This window comes from Dermochelys coriacea, chromosome 2, assembly GCF_009764565.3.
Source record: "Dermochelys coriacea isolate rDerCor1 chromosome 2, rDerCor1.pri.v4, whole genome shotgun sequence".
In the NCBI taxonomy this organism is placed as follows: Eukaryota; Metazoa; Chordata; order Testudines; family Dermochelyidae; genus Dermochelys; species Dermochelys coriacea.
In genome coordinates, this window is record NC_050069.1 from 176063807 (window position 1) to 176088432 (window position 24626).

General features: G+C 43.6%; 2 protein-coding genes across 12 annotated transcripts in view; one reads left to right on the top strand and one right to left on the bottom strand.

Moving 5' to 3' along the window:
* The window catches only part of LOC119851123 (cytochrome c oxidase assembly factor 1 homolog), a 134532-nt gene extending 114805 nt beyond the window's left edge, over positions 1 to 19727 (top strand). For 10 of the 11 annotated variants that reach the window (XR_006279182.1, XR_006279188.1, XR_006279183.1 and 7 more), the window contains 2 exons: positions 10669 to 10813; positions 14803 to 19727. Coding sequence is in view for 1 of the 11 variants with exons in the window: in XM_043508690.1 (XP_043364625.1) it covers positions 10669 to 10673 (5 nt within the window). In the remaining 10 variants the exon portion in view is untranslated. Of the gene's footprint in view, positions 1 to 10668; positions 10814 to 14802 lie in introns of those variants that run through there. The other variant, XM_043508690.1, reaches the window with a different exon arrangement.
* STK17A (serine/threonine kinase 17a) overlaps positions 1 to 24626 on the bottom strand; it is a 62644-nt gene that overhangs the window by 30282 nt on the left and 7736 nt on the right. Inside the window, 2 exon segments of the mRNA XM_038390389.2 lie at positions 3554 to 3684; positions 3686 to 3767. Coding sequence (XP_038246317.1) covers positions 3554 to 3684; positions 3686 to 3767 — 213 coding nt within the window.

The window sequence follows — 24626 nt, forward strand, 5'->3', positions numbered from 1 at the left end:
TTTTTCTGTGGGTGCTTAGCACCCACTGGCAGCCAGCACCTGACGCCTTCTATCTGCCAGTGGCCCACCTACAACTCAACTCCTCCTCCCACCTACACTCTCCTCCCCTCCTCAACTCCTCCCCCCTCCCTCCCAGCGCCTCCTGCACACCGCGAAACAGCTGTTCCCCAGTGCAGAAGGCACTGGAAGCGAGAGGGAGGAGCAGGGACAGGGCGCACTCAGAGGAGGGGCAGAATTGGGCGGGAAGAGGTGGGGCAGGCCATTATTTCTTATGGGGAAAAGTTCTCCAGTATCTGTCGTTTTGGTATCCATCGCCTTTTTCAAGAACGCAACCCCGATATATACCAGGGACCCCCTGTGTCCCCACCCATTAATCAGGGTGCCACATTTTGCTACATGCTGTACAAGAGAGTGTATAGAGAAAGTACCCTGCCCTAAAAAGAGTTTGCAGTCTAAACTGTATGTTTATTAATCCCCTGAATCCAGAAGGTCAGAAGTTTACTAACACTCAGTCCAGTTTTGTTTCAACATGTCACTGGAACATGCGACATTAGAAAAGTGTCCAGATATATTTGCTGAAGTCAGTGGAGGTCTGTTTTTGTAGTTTACAATCCTAAATGTGCTTTGTATGTGTAATGAAGAATTAACTCCTCCTATCAAAAACCAGCAGTTCTGTATTTCATGTGTCACAAAAAAAGCCAATTGTTTACTTCTGGATTTGTGTCTAAGCTTGGATTCAAATTTGAAACCAGCTATTTTGTTTAAATATCACTGACAATAAACTAAATACAGACACTATTCCATTCCAGTTTTCTATACCTCACTCAATTACACTCCATAGACAATCTGCATACTGTAGTGTAAATAAGAATATATACAAGAGTTGACATTTTTTAGAAAATACCTATTATAACAAGGTTCTACAGTAGAACCTCAGAATTACGAGAACTTTGGGAATGGAGGTTGTTAGTAACTCTGAAATGTTTCCGATGAAGTGAGCTATAGCTCACGAAAGCTTATGCTCTAATATTGTTAGTCTCTAAGGTGCCACAAGTACTCCTTTTCTTTTCGCGAATACAGACTAACACGGCTGCTACTCTGAAATCTGAAATGTTTGTAACGCTGACAAAACATGGCTGGTCTTTCAAAAGTTTACAACTGAACGTTGACTTAATACAGGTTTGACACTTTACTATGAAGTAGATAAATGCTGCTTTACCTTTTTTAGTAGTGTACTTTTAACAAGTACTGTTCTGTATTTCCTTTTTTTTGGTCTCTGCTGGTGCCTGATTGCGTACTTCTGGTTGCAAATGAGGTGTGTGTTAAATGGTCAGTTCATAACTGGGGTTCGTAAACTCTTAGGTTCTACTGTAGTGCACTATTATTTTAAAAACAAATCCCCATTAATCTTCTACAGCCTCTCTCTTCATCTAACTGAGCTGTTCAGATGTATGGAGATGGTAAAGGTAAGGAGGTCCTGATCATAATTTCATATAATCCACATTTTAGCTTATGAACAAGAATCTGAGAAACTTCAACACCAGCTTCTTACCAAGCGGCAGGCAATGAGTTATACTAATAACAGATAACATAAATGGCTTCTGAAATGCCAGCACCATAACTACTCTCTCCTAGTCATTTAATGAACGTCTAAGGGCACAAGAGGCTTAGGAGAAACCATAACTCTGGCAGTTTAGCTGCAACAAGTATTTATTTCACCACCTTTTTGGCAGTGATCTATGGACATCTTAACATAATTAAAGACTCACGACTAAAAAGGTTCCAACCACTGCAGATTAATCTTGTGAAACTTTGGTTTGGGATTTGTTTTTTGGTTTTTTTTTGGGGGGGGGGGAGGGGAAGAAGTGGAAAAATGGGAAAGAATGGGCAGGTGAAAGGAGTCTCAAGTTACTCAGATTGGTCCTCCCCACACTTCTGATAGGTCCTCTCTCAATAGAGTACTGTTGGAGCCCAGCCTTTTGGTCCTGCCAGAGAAGTCATCTTAAAAAATTGTTGAAGCAGCTGCTCTCACTTTTGCCCAGAAAGCTAAAGCCTAGAAGTTGTCTTGACTGTCAAGGTGACAAGAGTCATTTTAAAGACTTCTTATTTTTGAAACTGCTTGATCTAATGTTTGAAGATGAGCTAGAACTGTCTCACAGAAGAAGTTTTGACTGAACTGCCAGACCACAAGTTATTTAGCAAGCATTGGTTCAGTTAGAATAAGCCTATTGGAAGAGCATAAAAAAATTTTTATTATTTGTACTAAAGTAGCCTATGGAGAATTTAACAGAGATTGAGAGTCTGTTATACTAAGTGGGGTATATACATGTAGTAGGGGCCCCAGCATTGAGGGGTTATAGTCTAAACAGATAAATTTCTAGGGAGCAGGGGAGAACACATATTTTACTCCGAATTTACAGAAGGGAAACTAAGGCTCAGAGAAATTGGTGACATTAGTAAAGTCACTGAAATCTGTAGCAGGGCAGGAAATTGAATCCAAATCTGAGAGTCCCCCCTAGGGCCCTAACCACAAAACGTGCCTTCTTCTCTGGTGCACCGGAAAAAGAACAGTCTTATTAGCAGAACAATCCAGTGCAGAAGACACTACAAAATGAGACATCAGCAATATCTGTTCCAATAGGGCTTCAAGATGCCATGTATGTTCAGTGGCAGAATACAACTGGAAGCTGTAGTTGAAGCACAGTGCTATTGCTAACTTCTTCCTTCAACAGCTTTTATTTATTTCAGTCTGACCAGCAAGAAAGTAGCAGAGACTCTATATGGATTTGCAGATCCAATGAATAAACCTTTTCTGAAAGAGGTTTATATTTCTACTTGAGACAGAAAAATAATTGAAATTTCAGCTCTCTCTAGGAACTTGTCTGCAATAATGCTGTAAAGCCGTGGTTAGCGTACATCACTATAAGAAGGGGCGCTAATTGGCAGCTGTCAGCACAAGGAAAAATGAGTTGTATTCAAAGTGATATACAGGCCCATAGTCAGCCAAACTAGTATGTTTATGTTTGAACCTATAGAACAAAGCAGGCACGTGCCTGGCGTCTTCCACCCCAATTTCTACCAGGAGATAATCTACTGTCTTGTATCTTCACATGATATTAATTTTTCTAATGAAATAATGTATCTAGAGAAGTTAGTGTATCACATGACCACAAAGTTAAAAGCATATTATAAACAGGGCAACCTATTACAATAGATTATAAATTCAACTAGATTAGGGAAATTAATATAGTCCACAATAGTCACTTGATCCCACATAACTGCTTGTAATTCCTGATTTCATCATTCTTTCTTCTAGACCCAAAACAGGTGATTATAGCAACTCATTAATGAAATATCAGTTTTCAAATTTCTTGTCTTTGTGGTGCACAGTATTTAGATTTTCATTTTCAGCAAATAATTCAAGAAATTATTTGTCTTACTTACTTACTCTCTCTCACACACGGACGGACACACACACACACACACACTCACTCACTCCTCTCTCTAAAATGGGGGGAAGTGTCAGACCCCGCAATATGAGATTAGTACTTACTATTCCAGAACTAAGATCATCTCTGTTGCAGTCTCATAAACTTCATGTAAATTAATGACCCAAAGATTACATTGTGCCAACTCAAGAACAGCTATCTCATGGATTATTTCCATTCGACAGTCTTGGCCCTTTTCTTCTTTTTCGCATGAATTTTGCTGCAAACTCCTTTTCTGTATCTTTCTTGACACACTTCTTCACCACTGCAAACTTCCCTCTGGAATTAAAGCAAAATTAAATAAGATGGATGATCCTTAATTTAAGTATTAAAATCACTAGTCAAATTTTAATTAAACTATTTAAAATTAAATTAAAATTAAAGTATTTTAGAAAGCTCAAAAAACTACAGTGGGAACATTTAGAATATGTTCCAAATTTTTGAGTTTTTACTCTGTATCAGTGATATTTCCTACATTTAAAACAGGATACTGCTGGAACCAGTAACAGCTCAAACTGGAATATATTTTAAGTTTATTCACCGTACCATATTGTATCCACAAAACTGAGCCTTTTTCAGTAGAAAAAAATCCATCAATTTCAGGAAGTGAAGGTTACTTATTTGTAACCAGAGTTCTTCAAGATGGCTCTGCATATTCCACTTATGGGTAGCGTGCCACACAAAGATGCTTAATGGGAGAACAGTCTCCAAGCTGTGTCTGTTAAAGTACCTGTGCTCTTATTCCCTCGCACCTGAGCATCCCTGAATGTTCTGAAGCAGGCTTATATAAGGAGGCACAGTGCTCTCTACCACCTCATCTCCTTTCACCACCAAGCCAGAAATACAGAACAAGAGACGGGGGGGGGGGGGAGGAGGGACATACGAGTATGCAGAGCTCTCAAGAACACTGAACTGTCCTTAATTTCTCTTTTGAGTAGTTCTGCAAATTCTCACTTATGAGTAGTTTGATTAGCGCTGAAAATAGCCTGGGGGAACCAGAGCCTGAACTGAATAGAAATTGAAAAAACACTAACAAATCTAGCATCAGCCCCTGAAGCAGGGGTGGGCAATAATTTTCACGGGGGGGGGGGCCACTCCATGAATTTTGGTAAGTCATCATGGGCTGCACATTTCTACTATATTAATGGAGCGGGTGCAGGGCCTCAGAGGGAGCTTGGGTGCAGGAAGGAGCTTCTGGCTTGGGCAGGGGATTGGAATGCAGGAGGGGAGGAGGGTGTGGGCTCTGGGATGGAGTTTGGTGCAGGAGGGGCTCTGGGCTGGGTGCTGGAGGGGTGCATGGTCTGGGAGGGAGTATGGGTGGAAGAGGGGGTTCGAGGCGTAGGCTCTAGCTGGGAAGTGCTTACCACAGGCAGTTTCTGGCTGGCGGTGCAGCAGAGCTCAGGCAGGCTGCCTGTATGCTTTGGCCCCACACTGCTCCCAGAAGCGGCTGCAGCCAGCTGCTGCTGGCACATCTCTGTGCGCCCCTTGGGGGAAGGGGGCTCCGTGCGCTGCCTGCGCCCACAAGCAATCACCGGTTTCCAGCCAATGTGAGCTGTGAAGATGGTGCTGAGGGTGGGGGCAGTGTGCAGAGACCCACTCCTGCTCCCCCCGCCAGAGGTATGCAGAGACATGCCAGCAGCAACCGACCACTTCTGGGTGTGCGGGGCCAAGGCAGGCAGGCAGCCTGCCTGAGCACCCCGATGCTCCATGGGACTTTCAGTGGCCCGGACTTGGAGATCGCGAGGGGGCAGAGGAGGCTGGACAGAAATATTAGACGGGCCAGATCCGGCCTGCAGTATTTTGCCCACCCTGCCCTGAAGGCTAATCAAGTGCATAATGTTTAGCAAGAGGTTGCAGCCCTGCAAATCTCAGCAACAGGGACTTGCTTAAGGTGAGCAAAAGATGATATCACACCTCTAGTGCAATAAGATTGAACCACTGTAGGTACAGGAATTTCTGCGACCATGTAATGTTCAAACAATGTTGTTTAATCAATCTAGAAATAGTCTTGGGAGAGACAGTATGCCCCATAGAATCCTTGTCTAGATTATGTCATCTTATGCTGATTTTCCCAAACCTTTAGTTCTATTTCACTAATATGCAAGAGCTTTCTTGCAGCCAAAGTACGTAAAACAGATTCCCCCTCATTAGTATGCAGCATTTCAAATAATCACACACTTCGATAGTTTTCTAGATGAAGCAATGCATTCTTCTGCACTGATGAGCATGAGTCTTCAAGACTCTGATGAGTCTTCAAGAATTGACAGTCAAAGTCTGATCACCCCAAGTAGTCAGGTGGAGGGACTGCGGATCTGGATAAATCCTGCTCTATTGCTGAAAAGGAAGATTACATATGAAGACCCCAGAGAGAGCTGAAGCAGATCCGTAAACCTCTGGTAATGTGGTCAAGCTAAGGAAATCAGAATGATCTTTTCCCGTGTTGAGTAATCATCACTTTCTGGATCAATGAGAAGGGGGGAGGGGAAGCATACATAAGGCCCCTTCATGAGTGCAGAAGGAAAGAACAGAAGATGGACTGACTGTCTCTTCCTGCTCTCAAGCAGGAGAGGTGCCACTTTGTTGAACCTTGTAGCAAAACGGATCCACATCTGGTCACCTTAACTAGAAACAAACATTCTGAGTCAAAGTAATCCTTAAAGGATCATTCGTGCATTTGAGAAAACTTGCTGCGGAGCAGATCTGCAATTACGTTATCTTCCCCTGCTAAATGCAGGGCCACCAGGTTTAAAAATGTCACACAGAATGCACCAGTCCCATAAACTGTTTCTGCATGTAACCAAGCAGAGTAAGCACCCCCATTTGTTGATGTAAAAGCCGCTGTGTTTTATTTCACTACTTGAACACCCTCCCACGTATGTGAGGGAGGAACAACGTGAAGGCCAGATGAAGTTTCTCTTAACTCCAACATGTTTATGTGCAAGCCCCTCTACTGAGAAATCCTGTGATTTCAAACTGTACGAGAACGCAGACAAGCCTATCCCCCCCAACCATTGTTTGGCACATCTGAAGTTATCCTCACTGATGGTGAAGGGATTGAACTGGAAGTCTCTGAGGACATGTGCTCTGACTGCCTACCACATCAACGAGTCCAGAATGTTTCAAGAAATGTTGACTAACATTTGAAGATTATCCAGATTTGGCTCATTGACCTGAGACATCAGTGATGCACTGGCCTAATTCTGAGACACTCCAGGAGATTCACTTAAGTTAGACTACTGAGAATCAGAAAGAAAGTTACTTTGAGTTCTGACACACTTGAAAGTTTAAAATTACTTCACTATTTTAAAAAAAATCTGTCCTGTGATAAAAAGGCTTTTCTGAATCCAATATGGCAGTAAGAATAAAATGTTGAGTTGAACAGATTCAACTTGACATTCAGTAGTTGTTCCAGATCTGGGGGCGGGGGGGGGGGGAAGGGATACTGTATAAGTGTTGGCTTAATAGATTTTTGGAACAGCCCTTCACATCAATCATCCAGAATACCCTGCTTTCTCAGCTGAGCCATTACCACAGAGGGCAATTTGTACTACTCTTGGTGCTGTGCACAGGCCAATGGGAGCCCTTGTACTGGAAATGGTGTCCTGCCACCACGAAACAAAGATACTTTTGACAACTGTCTAATAAAAATATGAGACTATGATTCTTCCAATTAAGAGTAGCAAACTAATCCACAGTTAAAGTAAATGTTATGAAGGCCAGAATTACGTACAGAACCAAAGCTTCTAAACATATTTGTTCAAGTGCCTTAATCTAAAATTGGATTACTCCTTCCTCCCCCCCCCCCGCATTCTTCTCCTGTACTAAAAAGTATTTAGAATAAACCCGACCCCTCAAGGTGTTTGGACACCTCCCTGACAGCCCCTATCAGAAGCAATTTCTGCACTTCTGAAAGTAGAATAGTGTTGCGACAGGGTTCCTTGAAAAGGGGGTATGGGAACTGAAGGTGCATAGTTTCTCATACTGAATATAATAGCCCTTTTCTGTAATTTCAAGGCCATAATAATAACCTCAATTTGCTGAAAAAAATGGGCTAGTCTCCAAACAGAGGAAGGGAAGGATCCTTGCTGACTGTTCTCAATCCTCACATCAATCTGAGGCTTGGTGTTCAATGAAGATGACAGGGAGGAAGCATTGTTGAGATTTAAGCCTTGATTTGAAAGACTTCTTCTGTTGGCTCTGGAAAATCACAGCCTGCTGATGTCATCTTTGATTTGACAAGAAATAAATCAAGGAAGACTACAGATAATACTGTCTCTGATAATGGAAAGGAAGAGTAGAAAGTCTTCCAGTAAGGAATCAAGCCAAAAGAACAGAGCATTGATCTTGCCTCCTTTAGCTTTTCCAGTCATTCATGTCTGTTCACTGACAAGACCATCCCTATCAAAGGGAGATCTTCCACCTTAATTCTGTATCCAGAGCCAGAAGAGAAGAGTGAAGCCAAGTATGTCTCCTCTGAATAACTGCAGAAATCAACATTCTGCAGAGAGGCCGAAGTGTCAAACGAAGCCCTGAGAGCATACTTAGCCACATTTTGACCCTCCACTTGGATCACATTAGCCAACAGATTTATTATCTGCCAATCCTGTCCAAAAAATAGCATCTTTTCCCATAGGTGGAATTGATAGATAGTCTAATGGCGTAATAATTTGCCGCCCCAATAGCAACAGTGGGAAGGAACACATTTCTTCCTAGGGAAACAATCCTCTTTCTCCTCTCATCAGCAGGAATGGAATATGCTTGTCCAGACCTCAACCATTGCTGGCAGAGGTACCAACAAATTATACAGGGCGTGTATGAAATACACCCCACTCTACCTCCCGAGAGTATTTGATATAATTTGTCTGCCTTCTTGGAAATAGGCACAAGAGAAAGGATGGATCAAACAGTCTTAACAGGCTGCAGCAGACCATGGAGAATTGGTAACGACATCCTATTCTTGAGACAGCCCCAAGAATGTCGAACACCAGATAGTGTTTTCCTCCACTACTACTGAAGGTAAATTCAATGCATGTCATGGATCCTCAGGTCACAGAACTGTGGAGAGTCATCAGAAGAGAGAGGCAGAAGCCACTTCCCAGGTGCTCATCTGGTGAAACTCAGGATCATGGTCTGTGTCAGTAAGCTCTCTTTTAGAACAATAAATTGTCTCCTCCTCTTCTTCTTCGAATCTGGCACCACTGAGATGCCATGGATCCGAAGATTTCTCCACAACCAGTCCCTTTATAAATGAACAGCTGTCCAGCCATAAAGGAGAGTGTCATGTTGTGGGGTGTAATCCAGCACAGTGAGAGGTTGTCTCACTGCCTGCCCTGTAACGAGTGCCTTAAATGCTATTCTGCTGTGACTCACAGCCTGTACCCTGCCAGCCAGCAGAAAAAGCATACGCTGAATGTGTGTTAAGCAGGTTTGACTCAGTAACTGATTGCAGCAACCTGGTTGTTACACCCCCAGCCACACTCTGGTATACCAGCTCTGGTTATACCCAGTAGAGATGACCCGAACACCTCCCCCTCCCTGAATATTTCCAAAATGTGCTCTGCAATGTCCTTTCCTCCACTTTTCAGAGGAATAAAAGGTTTGTATGCTCCTCTATAGAGACGTAAGGATAGCTTATCACTTTAACTGGAGTTGACAATCACCAAGTCAAAATAGACCTGATTTGTCTAGATTACAAATAAAAAACGAAAAAAAAAAAAAAAAAGGCTATTAAGTGATATCAAGGATAGAGTTAGAAATGGTACAAGCCAATAAAGTGAACACACACTTTCTAGTGGCCAAGACCTAACAACAAGCTATAGCCTTTGTTTTAAAACAAAGCTCAGACTGTATGGAAAGTGATGACACTCGCCGGTGAAAAATCCATTTGCAAGCCCTGTGTATACAACTATAAAATAAAAAGCAACAATTTTGGTGTAATACAACCAGTTCTTACAAAAAAAACCCCCCAGATCTAGAAGTGTCTGATTAGTTTTCAGACTATGATTATATTTCTAATACCCTTAGAAGTTTGTATCTCTGCTTTTAAAAATAAAACACTACACTAGATAGTACTAGCAAACTAGATCAATACAAAGGGGCAAGTGTATAAGGACTTTAAATCCACCATGAAAAGTTGTTTTTTTTTTTTTTTTTTTTTTTAAAAGAGGCAAAGTTCGAGATCTGGAGGTAGTGCCTTTAAACTGGTTAGTTTTAAATTTGATTCCTATTGAAAAGCACCCCAAATACAACATGCTTTGCTAATCTTTCTGCACAAACCCTTAAAAACTTAAGACAGTTCTGCATATTCCCCTTTCAACTGAAAGTGTGTACGGAGCCCAAATGGCAGCTTGGCATAGTTCTCTGATTGGAACGTTATGTAAGAATGGGCTCTGATCCCTGTAGGGATTGTATATTTTGTTGTGGGTACAAATTCAGAAATCCATTTTTGATAGTCTTTTTTTGAAATGGTTGCACCTTTCAATTGTTCAGTGGTGGAAATGAGAGTCTCTATGACTTACCAGAAAGTTTTTGTTCTATCTAGGTAGAATGCACTGCTCTTCTACCATTTAGAGTGTAGAGAATAGATTCCTGTGTAGATCTGTGTGACTTAGTATAAAACAGATAGACGAGGTAGTTTCGGATGAACCGATGAAGGTACCTTCAGTACAATTTAGTGTGTGTTGCTATCACTTTGTCTTTAAAGAATATGGTATAAGGGGATGGACCATGAGGGCCCCAATTTCATCCTCTCTATGCTATGTGCTGAGTGATCATGACCAGGAATGCTACCTTCATTGATAATGTAGTAGCGAACAGGTAGCAAGTGGTTTGAAAGGGCTCTGGTAACCTCTGAGGCCTAGGTTTAGGTCCCATGCTGGTGTAGAGTTGCAGACTTCAGGGTACATGTTTCTGAATGCCTGCGAGGAAGTGTTCCGTAATCAGCTCACAAACCATCTATCTTGTGGTGAAAAGCAGCTATGCTATGAGGTGCACCTTAAGTTGAATACATACCCCATGTATTTCAAACACAACTGTACTCCTAATCAAATGTATTGGCGCCGTAAGTGTTTATGTATCTGTCCTGACCACAAGGAGAACCTCTTCCATTTATGAGGTAAATGGTATGCACGGTATAAGTTTCCTGCTGTTTAGCACACCTTTTTAACCTCTTCCAAATCAGGTTAATTTGTTGTTTGATGGAGCCATGGAGGAGCCAGTCCTTCAGGCAGAGTTTTCCTAGATTTGGGTGAAGAACAAGACCCTCATCCTAAGAGAAAAGTTCCTGACAGAGAAGGGTGACGGGTGCAAAGCGCCAGGCTGTTCAGGTAGGAAACCACATCTGTTCTGGGCCACGTCGGAGTATGTATCAGTATGATCAAGGCTCTGCCGGTCTGTATCTTATGTATCACTCTGGATAATAATGGTACGGTGCGAATGCATACAGGAGAGGCGTGTTCCATCGGATGAAAAAGGCATCTCCTAGGATTGCGGTCCTACTCCTGCTCATGACAAAACCTTGATGTTTATGGTTTCGGATGTTGCAAACAAATCGATGTGTGGTGACCCCCAGATGTGGAATATGTGTTTGTGATGTTGTCTTTCAATTCCCATTCGTGTTCTTGGGAAAGCTGTCTGCTCAATGTGTCTACCATAGTGTTTCTTTTGCCCCGGGAGGTACACAGTAATGGTAATATGTGGATAATGCCCCAGTTCTAGCATGTTATGACTTCAGTGCACAGGGAAAGAGATCAAGCGCCTCCCTGTCTATGTACAACATATAGGCCACGTTGTCTGTCATTTTTTTTCTTATTGGTATGAAATGTTGACACGTTTTTGAACTGCTCATAATTCGAGTATATTGATGTGTAATAACTCTGCAGGAGACCATTCCCTTAGATTGTGTGTTGTTCAAGGTGCACCCAATCCAATCAGAGGCATCTGTAGTGATCAGTAGGATCCTGGGTCTTGGTGAAACAGGATCAGCGCACACATTGCGTGGATTTCTACCATTGTAATGATGCATGACTTTTGGTGGTGGTGACAGGAGTCTGTTTGACTGTGCTTGCGTGTTAGTCTATGTGCTCAGCCATCCCTGGAGACAGTGCATGTGTTTTGTGCCTGACCACAAGATCAAGGCCGCCATGTCCTATTTTATAGGCAGGTGTGTGCAGAGCCTCTTGGACTGTTTGTGACTACCATATGAGAGCGGTCATTGTGGAGAAACTGGTCATAGTAATGAAGCTTTAGCTTCTATCCATCTAGGTAAGCTCCATGAATTCTAGTTGTTGAACCAGAACTAATTGTTTTCTTCTCATTTATTTGTAACCCTCGGTATGGAAAGTGTCAGTCGTTTGTGTGAAGTGTTGCTTTTGCTTGAGGGCGACCCTTCAATAGACAATCATCCAAGTATGGAATATCATTCCTTGTCTGTGTAGGTGTGTGCTCTACTACAGCCAGGGTTTTGGAGTTGTCGAAGTCTGAATGGTAACACACTGTATTGGAAGTGGTCTCTCCCTACTGTGACTGTAGGAACGTCTGTGTGCGGGGTGTATAGTGATGAATACGCATCTTGTAGGTTGAAGGGTGAAAACCAGTCCTCTTCTTCCAGCGCCGGAATGGACGTCAGCGTGACCATCCTGATTTGTGGGTACGCACAATTTGTTGAGTTTTTGAGATCTAAAATGGGTTTTCCATCCTCCATGTTTCTTTTGAGTCAAGACCCCTACCCCCTGTGTTGTACTGGAACATGTCCCACAGCACCTCGCTGTACAAGATGGTTTACTTCTTGTCATAGAAGATGCTTGAGAGACGGGTCCCTGCGAGGTAGGGAAGACGGATGGGTAGGCAGGATGGAGATGAAGGGGATGGTATGACTATGTTCCTATCGTCACTACCCAGTGATCTGGTGGTGATGGATGCCCACGCTTGGTAAAATGGCTGTAGTCGGTGACCAACGTCTGCTAGGTAATATAATATACACTGTAATATACGTGTTATATACGCTGGTTGTCAGGGGAGGTCGATCAGACCCTCGACCAATCTTCAAAATTGCATCTTGGCTGGTGTGCCTGTGATGCAGTCAACTGGGACTGAGGTGATCGGTGTCTCTGGCATGAATTGTCGAATGGTCCTCTGGTGCCGGAGACAATGTGCCCTGTTTTGGTTATAAGGTTGGTATCTCCTCCTCTATTAGGGTATGATACTTGCCCAGGGTTCAGAGCACCGTTCTAAGTCCTTCATTGATGTAGACTTCATCGTCTTCACGGAACATATTTCACTCTGTCAAGGGAAGACTCTTCGAATTTAATCTGGAGCCTTTGAGATTCTGGCGGATTGTAACCAGGATGCCCGTCATGACTATCGATAGCCGTCGGTGAGTGGCCGTATCCTGACTCAAGAGACATTTGTAGCGCTGTCCCACTCCTCGCTTTCCCTTGTTATGATAGATTGGAATTGCTCCCTCTTTTGTCCTCTGGAATGCTCAGGAACTCGTTCGTTACTCATTTGTCATGGTCATACTTACTCCAGATGGCGTGTAATTGGCCGTGCAAACTGGAGAGCACAGACAATATATTGTGACCTAACAATCCCTCTCTTGGAGTCCTGTCACGTGACATAGATTTCTCTGGGTTGCTTCCCCCATTGGTTCACCGCATTCACCACCAAGGAGTTTGGTTGAGGGTACAAGAACAGGAAATCCCTGCCTTTTTTGGGCAACGTAATATTTCCTATCTGCCCTTTTGCTGATATGGTATGGGAGTATGGTAGCTGGAGTTTGCCATACTGAACCTGCTAGTTCCAGCAAGGTGCTATTAATTGGTAATGCTTTCTTTGTGGAGGATGCCGGGTGTCGTATTTTTAGGAGTTAATGTTGATTTTCAGTCACCTGTTCCAGAGAGATGTTCTGACTTTGTGCGACCCATTTGAGTAAGTCCTGGAATCGTTTTGAGTCATCTGCGATGACAGGCAGAGATGGCATTACTGCCTCGTCTAGAGATGAAGATAAGTTGTGGGCTGGTGAGCAGTCTTGTGGATTAGAATCCTTCAGCTCCTCGGAATCCACATGCACTTCCGAGGGCTCAGTGGCTGTCACTGTAGAAGGGTGAATCTGTCATCTCTGTGAGGAGTGAGGTCTGTGTGTCTGAGATCTGTAGATTGCCCATGGGTCCCATTGTGCCCAATGCACTGGGAATGGCATGCGTGGGCACATCTATGGGTTAGCCAGCCATGGGGGCACGTCCCTGTAACTGTTCCTGGCACTTGTATGGGATGGAGAGGAGTGGCCTGAACAGAAGACTGCCTCTTTTAGGTCATCTTCCTTGTCGCTTAAAAATTACGGGCATTAGGTGAGTCCATCTGTACCGGTGCAGTCGGCACAGAGAAACTGTCTGTACTGAGTACAGGTGAGCCAGGCTTGAATGATATCTCTGTGCCAGTTGATTGAGCGAGTGAGCGCAGTCCCATGGCATCGGTGCCGTGCTCTTATGTGTAGACGTCTCTGAGATTAGTCCTGTTGGTACCGCCAACTTGTATGTGGCCTCGGTTGATGGCAATGATGCCGACTTAGTGCGTTCATGCATTGGCTCTGCAGCATGTGGTACCAGTGCAGGTGGCATGGTAATCAGAGGCAGTATTGGCACCATGTCCTTCCTCAGGGCATTCGGTGCCGTGGAGTACAAGGCTGATTTGTGCCCACTACTCGACACCTAATCTCTGCTGGCATAGGTAGCAATATAGATAGTACCGGAGGTGCCTGGAGTATCAAACATGTTTACCCCTGCTGGCCGTTGGCACCAAGAGTAGTGATCATGCTGGAGACAGTTTCCTCTTCAACAGTTCTCTGTGGGTGGGAGATGCCTCCCCTCTTCCTTGATTTTCTGGAGGAAAGGGAACGCAATCTGTCCACTTAAGAGGCACACAGGGAATCCCCCAATGGGGTTTTTCCCCGAGATAGACAGTGGCGTAGGGATTTCTCCATAAGGATCATTTTAAGTCTGAGATCCTTATCCCTCCTCGCTCTGGCTTTAAGACGCTGCTGTGGTTGCATTTTTGAGGGATGTGGACCTCCCCCAGGCAACGAGTGTCCATCGGAGACAGGCATAGCGTCCTTACACAAAGTGCAGTGTTTAAACCAGGAATGCCTGCCAGTTTCATTATCCATTTTGTCGTGGTATAAGGAGATAGAAATGGAGAGGAAATATATATATATTTTTTTAAGCAGGGAAAAGCTAAGTGGTTCAACAGAAACCTAAGACTAACTAACTATTAACTAATTACTGGGAACTAAACTTAACTATTTCTAAATCTTTTCTAGGTAAATTCCGATACCACTGCTGGAGCTCCATCTGCAGCTTAGGGCGGTCGAGAAGGAACTGAGGGGGGTCGGGACGCGCGAGCACTAGATGAAGCGCCAACAGTACCATGAGACAGCTACTGCACACACACATCCCAACCAGGCACTGCTACCAAGAACCTCTGATCAGCACCGGGACACATCAACACCTGAAGTGGAGCACCACAGGGACAGCTCTCAAAGAAGAACTTAACCATACTAAATAGCTCAGTGGAGAAAAAAATGTTACTCTGTCAAGACTCCACTAATAGGAGGCTACAGCTTTAGACTGGGAGTCTTCAGCTTTATTTAAACAGGACCTACTTAATCTAAATCACAGGCATGATTTAAGTCTGCATTTTCTCACAGTGGAATTAGAAATATCAGATATTTCCACTCATGTGCAGGGACAGAAACATTTTGATAGCTGGTGTGCTAACTGTTGGCAAAATATTGGCTAAGTGGCAACTCCTGCAATGCCAGGAAGAACAGATACTTCCAACCTCTTTTGAGGTTGTTTTAGAGTTCTAGGATTTCAAGCAAGTTTCAAAAAAATTCACCAAGGCATGCAAAAAAATGGGCACCAAGGCATCCATCCACCAAAGTACTTAAACACATGGCTAATTTGACTTCACTGGGGCTACTGTTGTAGTGCTTCTCTGTATTATTTTAAACTTCCTTTAAATGAGTCACTGTTAGAGACCGACATGTCAAAAGAGGTGGTGCTGAACAATTCAATTAGATTGCAGTAATCTTCATGACTAGATTATTATAGGTGAGGCTCCATAATGCTGCTAATATAGAAGGTTTTCTGACACTTCCCACAGTAAGACTGTTTTCAGTTGCTTACAAAACTTGCCCAAGTTTTAAACCATTCAGGCTGAAATTTACCATGCTAAGCTGGGGCTCTGACAGCGAACCTGGAAGGGGGACAGTAGGACTGGCTAAGCAAGAGGACTGGGAAGAGGAGCCAGAGGAGTGGAAACTGGGACTGGGAGGGGGAGCCTGGGGTGGGGAAGAGAAGGGGCAGAAGAGTCTATGACCACTTCAGCACAATCTCCTCCAGTGCCTGGAATGGAATCCAAGATTCCTGGAGTTTCACCATTCCTCTGCTGTCAGCAAATATATCTGTGAAACCAACTGCATCTCAAAATCTATGTAGTGCTGGTCCAGATAGAAGATGGCAAAATATTGCTGCTATCAGTTACTCTGGTAGCTCAAGTGGCAGGGGTCTGTGAAGTGGATCTAAAGATTCCACTCTGCTAACTACATGTGGTGCCAATAGGATGCCACATAATGGAATTTCTCCCTCCCTCCTTCTCTACCCCCAGTTTTGTCTTTGTAAAGATTTAGGAATTATACAGAAAACTAGTTAATAGACCATTAAGGTTGCAAAATAAAGCACTCAGAAGTTAGAAAATGCCTTAATTAAGGTTGCTTGTGCAAGTCAGACCCCTTGTGCATATGCGCTATGATACAGTATTTAGTAACGTGATTGCAGACTATTTGCCACATTTTGTGTGTAATATACATACAAGAGTACTAAAGTACTTTAAGAAAAATGGCTACTGAACTGCTAATAAAGATGTTTTGCATTAAAGTCAGTTACCGCACTGGAGAGTAACAAAAGTACCTATCTTAAAGGAACTAGATGTGATCTTGGAAATTACACATCAGTCAACCTTACTGCAGTATCAGGTAAGCTGGTTGAATCAATTTAGAAAAGAATGATAAGACCTCTTGATATGGTAGCAACAAATCAGCATGACAAATAAGAAAATCATGTCTCTCTAGTCTACAAGGGCATGTCAATAAAGTAGTGCAGCAGGAGAAATGGCTGACAGTGTATTTGAATAAAGGTTTTATAAAGTTTCTAACAAATTTCTACAGAGGCTTTGGAAATCAATCACAGCGTGAGAAGTAATGTACTGTCACAAATTAGAAACGGGCAAAAAAAAAGGCTATACTTCATACAGTAACTGTATTTCTTGATGTGTGGTCCCTCTCAGTATTCCACTGGGGGTGTGCATGTGCTCCTCATGTGTGAGACCAGAAGATTCTTGCTAGCAGTGTCCTTTGGTCCACATCTGCACCCTTCTACTCCTCCTGCTCTGAGCCAACAGCATGAGAGGTGGTGCAGACTGACTACCTCTCCAGCTACCTTTCTGCCATGAATAGCATTAAACGCCCTGCAGCAGAAGGGAAGGAGGGAGGGTAGTTGAATAGATAGTGACCACACATATTGATCTCCAGTTACTGTACAAAGTAAGTAACTTCACCTCTCTTAACTCTTCAAGAGATGGGTTGTGTATTCCACTATGAGTCACAAGCAGTAGTCATTGAGGAGAAGGGTCCAAAGATCCCTGCTGTACCACTGACTGGAGAACTGCTCTGCCAAAGGATGTCAGCTATAGCAGCTTGCACCAGGGCATGATGTTTCGCAGAAGCGCGAGCAGAGCTCCGTGTTGCTGCTTTACAGGAGAGGGTCATCTTAAGTGAGGTTACTGATGCAGCCTAGGCTCTAGCAGAGTGGGCCTTCACATCTTGTTGGGGAGGAGTCCATCAAAAATATTTCTGATGGGAGGCTAAGATTAGAAGGACTATGAAGCGTGGCGGGGGGGAAGAGACACATTATGTTTCCTACATTGCACCTTCTAATGCTTCCTGAGTGACTCCTAACCCTTTTGAAGATAAAAGGGTTAAGGGGCTGGGTGTTGTTTGTAGAGCTATGATTTGTGGAATTTCTGCTATGGTGCTCGAGTATAGATGCCTAATGAGCAGAGGGTTACCATTAAGTCCTTTCAGGAATGCAGCAACTCAACTGTCTTCTCACTAAAGAAACAGTTTTCCCTCAAAGGGCTGATCCTCCACCATGAACTGGACATCCTTGGGAAATCTGGAGAATTAGAGCCACAACATCCAATGCACAACCACAGAAGTTGACATCAAAAACGACATTATATCTGCTGCATCAACTAAGGCTTGAAGGGATGATCTGGCTAGCAATTTACCCTCAATGAGTGCTTGGAATTGCAGCCTATCTTTTTGTGGGAACTAGTGAATTCTTCAAACTTAGTATAATTAATAAAATCATATTCTGACATTAATGTTTGATAATTTGATATGCGAAACTGTACACTCAAAGTAAATATTTTTCTTCCAAAAAGTTCTAAGTATTTAGCTTCCTTATCAGAGGGGAGTAAACACTGTCTACTTCTTTCAGTAACAGCTTGTACTGCTAATGAATTCAGAGCAGGGCATATAAATAAAAATTCTGCCCTTTAGATGGCAAAGTGCTTCTCCATTCTTTTGGGAGTGAAGGCACAAGTGGCTGGTGTGTGCCAGATGGTCTTCGCTGATTCTAAAATGGCTTCGTTAACGGGATCAGTCTCTGGAGAACGCCCAGTAATTTAAGAGGAATGTCCTGCAATCCTCCTCAGTAAATCTTCAAGTTGCCTGTTACCACTAGGCAGTGATGGTGAAGCTAGTACAATCATCACATCTGGAGATGAATATGACAATCCCATTAGGGCTGGTGGTTCTGCCTGATCTAGTTCCTCCTCTTCCTCCACTAGTTCTTGAGGAGGTTCGAGATCTTCTCTGCGAACAAAGCGCTGTTTGGATTCCCAATGGGATCTTCTAGATTCAAGATATTGCATATATGGGTCTGATAGTATCCAGTAAGGCCAGTTTGAGAGGTCAAATGGAAATTGGGACAGTCACCATGGAGGAGACTACCACTAGTCTCCAGGTGCACAATCCCTCTTATAAAATCTGGATGGTGCCTATGAGACTCTGGATCCTCTGTCTGGACTGATCCTTTGTCTCTATGGGAGTGGTGATGATCTCCCACTAAACCTAACTTTTCAGAAGCACTGGCAGTTTTGAATTCTATGGATGATGCTGGCAGTGTCAGAGGCCTTATTATGCCCCAACTGGTAGACTGCACTGGTGAGTGGCTCTCCCTATCTTGCATGCTCTGGACCAGTGGTGTAGAGACCTTCCTGGTCAGAACGGATTCCAACAGAATTGGGGATTCCAAATCCATATAAATGGACATGTCCTTGTGGGCCTCGTATGTATCCCCTGATGCAAGTGAATAGACTGGCTTGTCTTTCTGTGGTGTCAGTGGTTTGATCTCATTGCTGTCTTCAATACCAACTCCTTTTCTTGGTGCATTGGTACCAACAGTGTAGGAGGTATCTACTTTTGTTATTCCCTCATCTGTATTGGGGACAGTCTAGCTCCTGCACTTAGCTTTGGTTTTGGGGCACTTCTGCCCTTCAGAGCCAAGAGAATGGTACTGTGCTCCTTATGAGCTTCTGAAACTCCCTGCAGGGGTGTAGAGTCTGACCTAACTTGGAGGTTGTTGGAGAATAGGGATGTAAATATTGTTTAAAAGAGTACCCATTTAAACTATTAAAATTATCAGTTAACTCTTTAATTGTTAACAAGTTCACAATCTACCCCTGGTTTGGGGGGGTGGCACCCTGCTGTCTCTCCTTGGAGAACTGTGGGCTGGGGGAGATCATTTGCGTGTGCATGACTGGGCACCTTGCACTGATCACACCCTCTCCCAGTTACTAGGTGTTACCTACTGTGGTTAGTTTGGCGGATCGCTGCTGGGAGAGCAGCAGTGTCAGGGAAGATCCAGTGGTTCCCAGGCAGACCCACCGCTGCAGCCAGCTGCAAGAGAAGCAGAGCCGGAGGGAAGGGGATGCCAGGCTGCCCCAGCAGTGCCCTCTCTGCCAGGCATGGGCTGATCCAGCGGTGCCCCGAGCTGTGGGAACGCTGCAAGCTTCAGTGCCCCCTTCCCCCTGGGTATTGCTGTGGCATTTTGAATGTGCACATTAGGTATTACAATGTCACAAAATTATTTTATCAATCTTACTCCTGGGGGAATTCTGCACCACTGCACAATGCAGAATTTTGCAGAAATTAATGTTGTGCACAGAGAATTTCCTTTCACCCACAGAAATGGGCTGCAGCGCTTCTAGCCGCCACTAGGAGCCACTGGACTCGACAGAGCCCAGCTTGCACATAGAAGGCAATACTGGGCAGAGGAAGAGGGAGCTAGAGGGTTCCTGGCAACTGCAGTTCCCAGCATTCCCTGAGGGAAGGAGCAGGGAACTCCATGCAAGCCCGGGATGGAAAATCAGGCTGGTTCTCCCTCTGCATCCCTGGGCTCTGGGGGGAGAAGGGGACGGGTGTCTGGGGAAGGTGGGCCCTGCAGCTGGGCTCTGGGGAGGGATGGGGTGCAGGTAACTGAACTGGGGGGACCCTGTGTTTGGGCTCTGGGAAAGAACGGTTTGGATGTATTGGCTCGGGGGGGACCCTGCAGGTGGGCTACGGGGACAGAGAAACAGGAACTGGGTTCAGAGTAGCAGCCGTGTTAGTCTGTATTCGCAAAAAGAAAAGGAGTACTTGTGGCACCTTAGAGACTAACAAATTTATTTGAGCATAAGCTTTCGTGAGCTACAGCTCACTTCATCGGATGCATTTGGTGGAAAATACAGAGGGGAGATTTATATACACACACAGAACATGAAACAATGGGTTTTATCATACACACTGGAAGGAGAGTGATCACTTAAGATGAGCCATCACCAGCAGCCGGGGGGGGGGGGGGGTAGAGAAAGGAGGAAAACCTTTCATGGTGACAAGCAAGGTAGGCTATTTCCAGCAGTTAACAAGAACATCTGAGGAACAGTGGGGAGTGGGGTGGGAGGGAGAAATAACATGGGGAAATAGTTTTACTTTGTGTAATGACTCATCTATTCCCAGTCTCTATTCAAGCCTAAGTTAATTTTATCCAGTTTGCAAATTAATTCCAATTCAGCAATCTCTCGTTGGAGTCTGTTTTTGAAGTTTTTTTTGTTGAAGGATAGCCACCCTCAGGTCTGTAATCGAGTGACCGGAGAGATTGAAGTGTTCTCTGACTGGTTTTTGAATGTTATAATTCTTGACATCTGATTTGTGTCCATTTATTCTTTTATGTAGAGACTGTCCAGTTTGACCAATGTACATGGCAGAGGGGCATTGCTGGCACATGATGGCATATATCACATTGGTAGATGCGCAGGTGAACAAGCCTCTGATAGTGTGGCTGATGTGATTAGGCCCTATGATGGTGTCCCCTGAATAGATATGTGGACAGAGTTGGCAACGGGCTTTGTGGCAAGGATAGGTTCCTGGGTTAGTGGTTCTGTTGTGTGGTGTGTGGTTGCTGGTGAGTATTTGCTTCAGGTTGGGGGGCTGTCTGTAAGCAAGGACTGGCCTGTCTCCCAAGATCTGAGAGAGCGATGGGTCGTTCTTCAGGATAGGTTATAGATCCTTGATGATGCGTTGGAGAGGTTTTAGTTAGGGGCTGAAGGTGATGGCTGGCTAGTGGCATTCTGTTATTTTCTTTGTTGGGCCTGTCCTGGAGTAGGTGACTTCTGGGTACTCTTCTGGCTCTGTCAATCTGTTTCTTCACTTCAGCAGGTGGGTATTGTAGTTGTAAGAATGCATGATAGAGATCTTGTAGGTGTTTGTCTCTGTCTGAGGGGTTGGAGCAAATGCGGTTATATCGTAGCGCTTGGCTGTAGACAATGGATCGAGTGGTATGATCTGGATGAAAGCTAGAGGCATGTAGGTAGGAATAGCGGTCAGTAGGTTTCCGATATAGGGTGGTGTTTATGTGACCATCGTGTATTAGCACTGTAGTGTCCAGGAAGTGGATCTCTTGCGTGGACTGGTCCAGGCTGAGGTTGATGGTGGGATGGAAACTGGGTTGTCATAGAGGTTTCTTTATCTCTCTGCTCCTGGGGGAATTTGTGCGTGTCTGTATTGTTACAGATATACTTGCTGACAGGTATTTTGAAATAAATTAACAAAATAACTGAAACTAGTGTGATTATGCAGCAAGATATTGACAAAATTTGCAGAATTTTAAAATATTGTGCTTAAAATTTTTTAGGCACAGAATGCCCCATGAATACAATCTGTTTTAACTGCAATATATTAATGGTAAGACTAACACTTACTAGTTAACCATTTAACATTTTACATCCTTATTGGAGAAGAGGCCCTCTTATTGGATGAGGGCCTGGAGGAGGGATTTCTCATCTCTTGCGAGAGTGCTTCCTACCTTCCTCTTGCCCGTTTTGGCTAGTCCCTTGCTCTACTCCTACAAACCTTGGGGCTGAAGGCCACTGGAGCAGTGCCTTCTTGATGCCTCCGCCTGATGTACAAGGGTATCTGACAGGCCAGGGTTGGACTGAAGCCTCATGGCATAATCCATTGGAAGTCTTCCAACCCAGTACTCACAAACTTAGCAAGTTTGACTCTGGAAGGATTGGCAAATACCACACTTTGAGGGGATGTGAGCCTCACCTAGGCAGTAGAGAGACTTGAGGGTCATCACTGACCAGAAAGGCCTGAGGGCAACACATGCAGTTTTAGAATCCCCAGATCTTGGGAATAACTAGGCACTCGGGAGGGGAGTGGTGGGCTGGGGGAGGGGGGAGACCCACAAACCTATTAAGAACTATAAAAAATATAAACTACATTTTAAACTATTTACATTTAATTACAGTTAGATGCAGAACCTAGCTAATGAAGAGGTTTTACCTCAGACCACAGGCAGCAGAAAAAGAACTGGAGAGCATCTTGCACTGCCCCTTTTGCCCTCAATTTAGAATACAAAAAGAAAGGGGCAGGTGAGGACCTAAGGATATTGTTAGCAAGAATCTTATCTCAATTATATGGAGCACACACCACCACCACCACCACCACCACCCCTCCCATGGAATACACGTAAGGACCATAACTCAAAAAGGAAAATAAATTTTCCCCTTTCCAAAAAAAACCCCAAAACAACAGTGTGATAACCTAGTTCACCAACAAACTATCTAGAAATGAGGGTAAACAGGGAGATAATTTTATCTTCAAATATTTTAAAATAGACAGACTATAGAAGACTAAAGAAATCCAGAGAGGAACCTAGCAAAGCTAAATGAATAGGCACCTTTACTGTTGACTAATGAAAGTGAGTGCACATCAGAAGGAACTATTCCTACATATTGGTGGCTTTTAATATTATCTCTAACCTCTCTGGAACAAGACCATTGTGTTATTCTGGATACCCTGATGAAAATGTCTGCTTTTTTGACTACCCCTGGGCATTGAGCACTCTCATATTTACTAATGCAACTAGATAAGTCAATGTTGGCACAGTATTCCAGGTAAGGATGTAAATTCACTATATTTCAGAAATACAGAAGAAATAAATGAGATCCAAAAAGAGGTGATAAAGATTAGAGGCATGGATAGAGATTGAAAAGACTGTCTGTTTAATTTATAGAGGAAACAAATTAAAAAGCAATGACAGATACACAAAATAATGAATGTTAAAGAGGCATTTAAACAGACCTATTACCCTCTCTCATAACCAGGGGACATGTGATAGAAGGTATCAAGTTTAAAAACAAACAAACAAAATACTTTCCCACAAAAAAACACGATTAACCTATGGTACTTGTTTGCCCAAGGTATCATTGAAACTTAGTCTTTTCTCCAAGACTAAACACAAAAGGATGAGCCGGACCATCGTTTGTCCATGTCCAGAGTCCTCTCCTATTAAGTCTTGCAAGGGTAAATCCTGTCCCCTATATTATTCAATACTTGTCTGAAGTTGCTGGTTAGACATATGGGCTGAGGTGTAGAGCTGGATGTTGTTTGTGTATTGCTGACCTCTCCCTTGCCTCAGATGTCAATATTACTATTTGCCAGCTGCCCAAATACCTGGATGAGGAGCAGCTGGCTGAAACTAAACCCAAGCAAGAGAGAAAAGAGAAGGTGTTTGGAGAAGGCAAGGTCTTGAGACATCTTCTTTGGTCAAATGCATCTGCCTGAACATTGTAGAGTCAGTGAATAGCATTGGAGTACTCTTGGCTATCCATGATTGTGAACGACACCCATGTTCTCTTGCAGCTGTCCAGAACGCCGTGCCCTATCCTATCAAACAGATCTGTTCACAATAATCATGTTTTCATGACTTCCAAATTAGATTATTGCAAATCCTACCTATAAACAAAGGCAAACAACCTAAGAGCTTCAACTCTTCAACTGGTAAGAGAAAGAGCCCATCTGCTCAGCAACTGACACAAGGATTACAGCACCTCTGGGTTGCACTCATTACACTATCTCCAGTGAACACAAAATCCAATTCAAAAAGTTTCATTCTTAATATCTGTGGCTCCTCACAAGCCTGACCCTAGTTCCTCAAGAAACCGCATCTCTCCCCATAAAACCATGACCTCAATCAAATTGCCTATGAACAGGAGGAGAACTGAAAGCATGAGAGAAAACTTTGCCATGAGATGGACATAAACCATGGAATTAATTCCTACAAGGCAGAATTAACACTACCCTCCGAGCTTTCAGAACCAAATGCAACACACACTGCTTTAATCTTAGCTATCCCAAGCCCACCCTCATACATTTAAAAACAACAAACAACAACAACAACAACAACAAAAAAACTGCCATGTTTCAAGCTATTCTTTACAAGGCAAAAGATAGAATTCCCTCCCCTCCCCCCCCAGGAAACTTGAGGAGTGGTCAGATACTATGGTGAGATGAGTCAAATACATACATAGCAAGATCTTAAAAATGAATTAGATATTTAAAAAGGATGAGAACAGCCACAGCTGCATTAGATGACAAGCAATTAAAGATGCAAAATCTCTCTTGCTTCAGCATACAAGTCAATTCTAAACTGAGTTTGGCAGAAATTTCTCTTAGGGCACATTATTCCAGAGTTG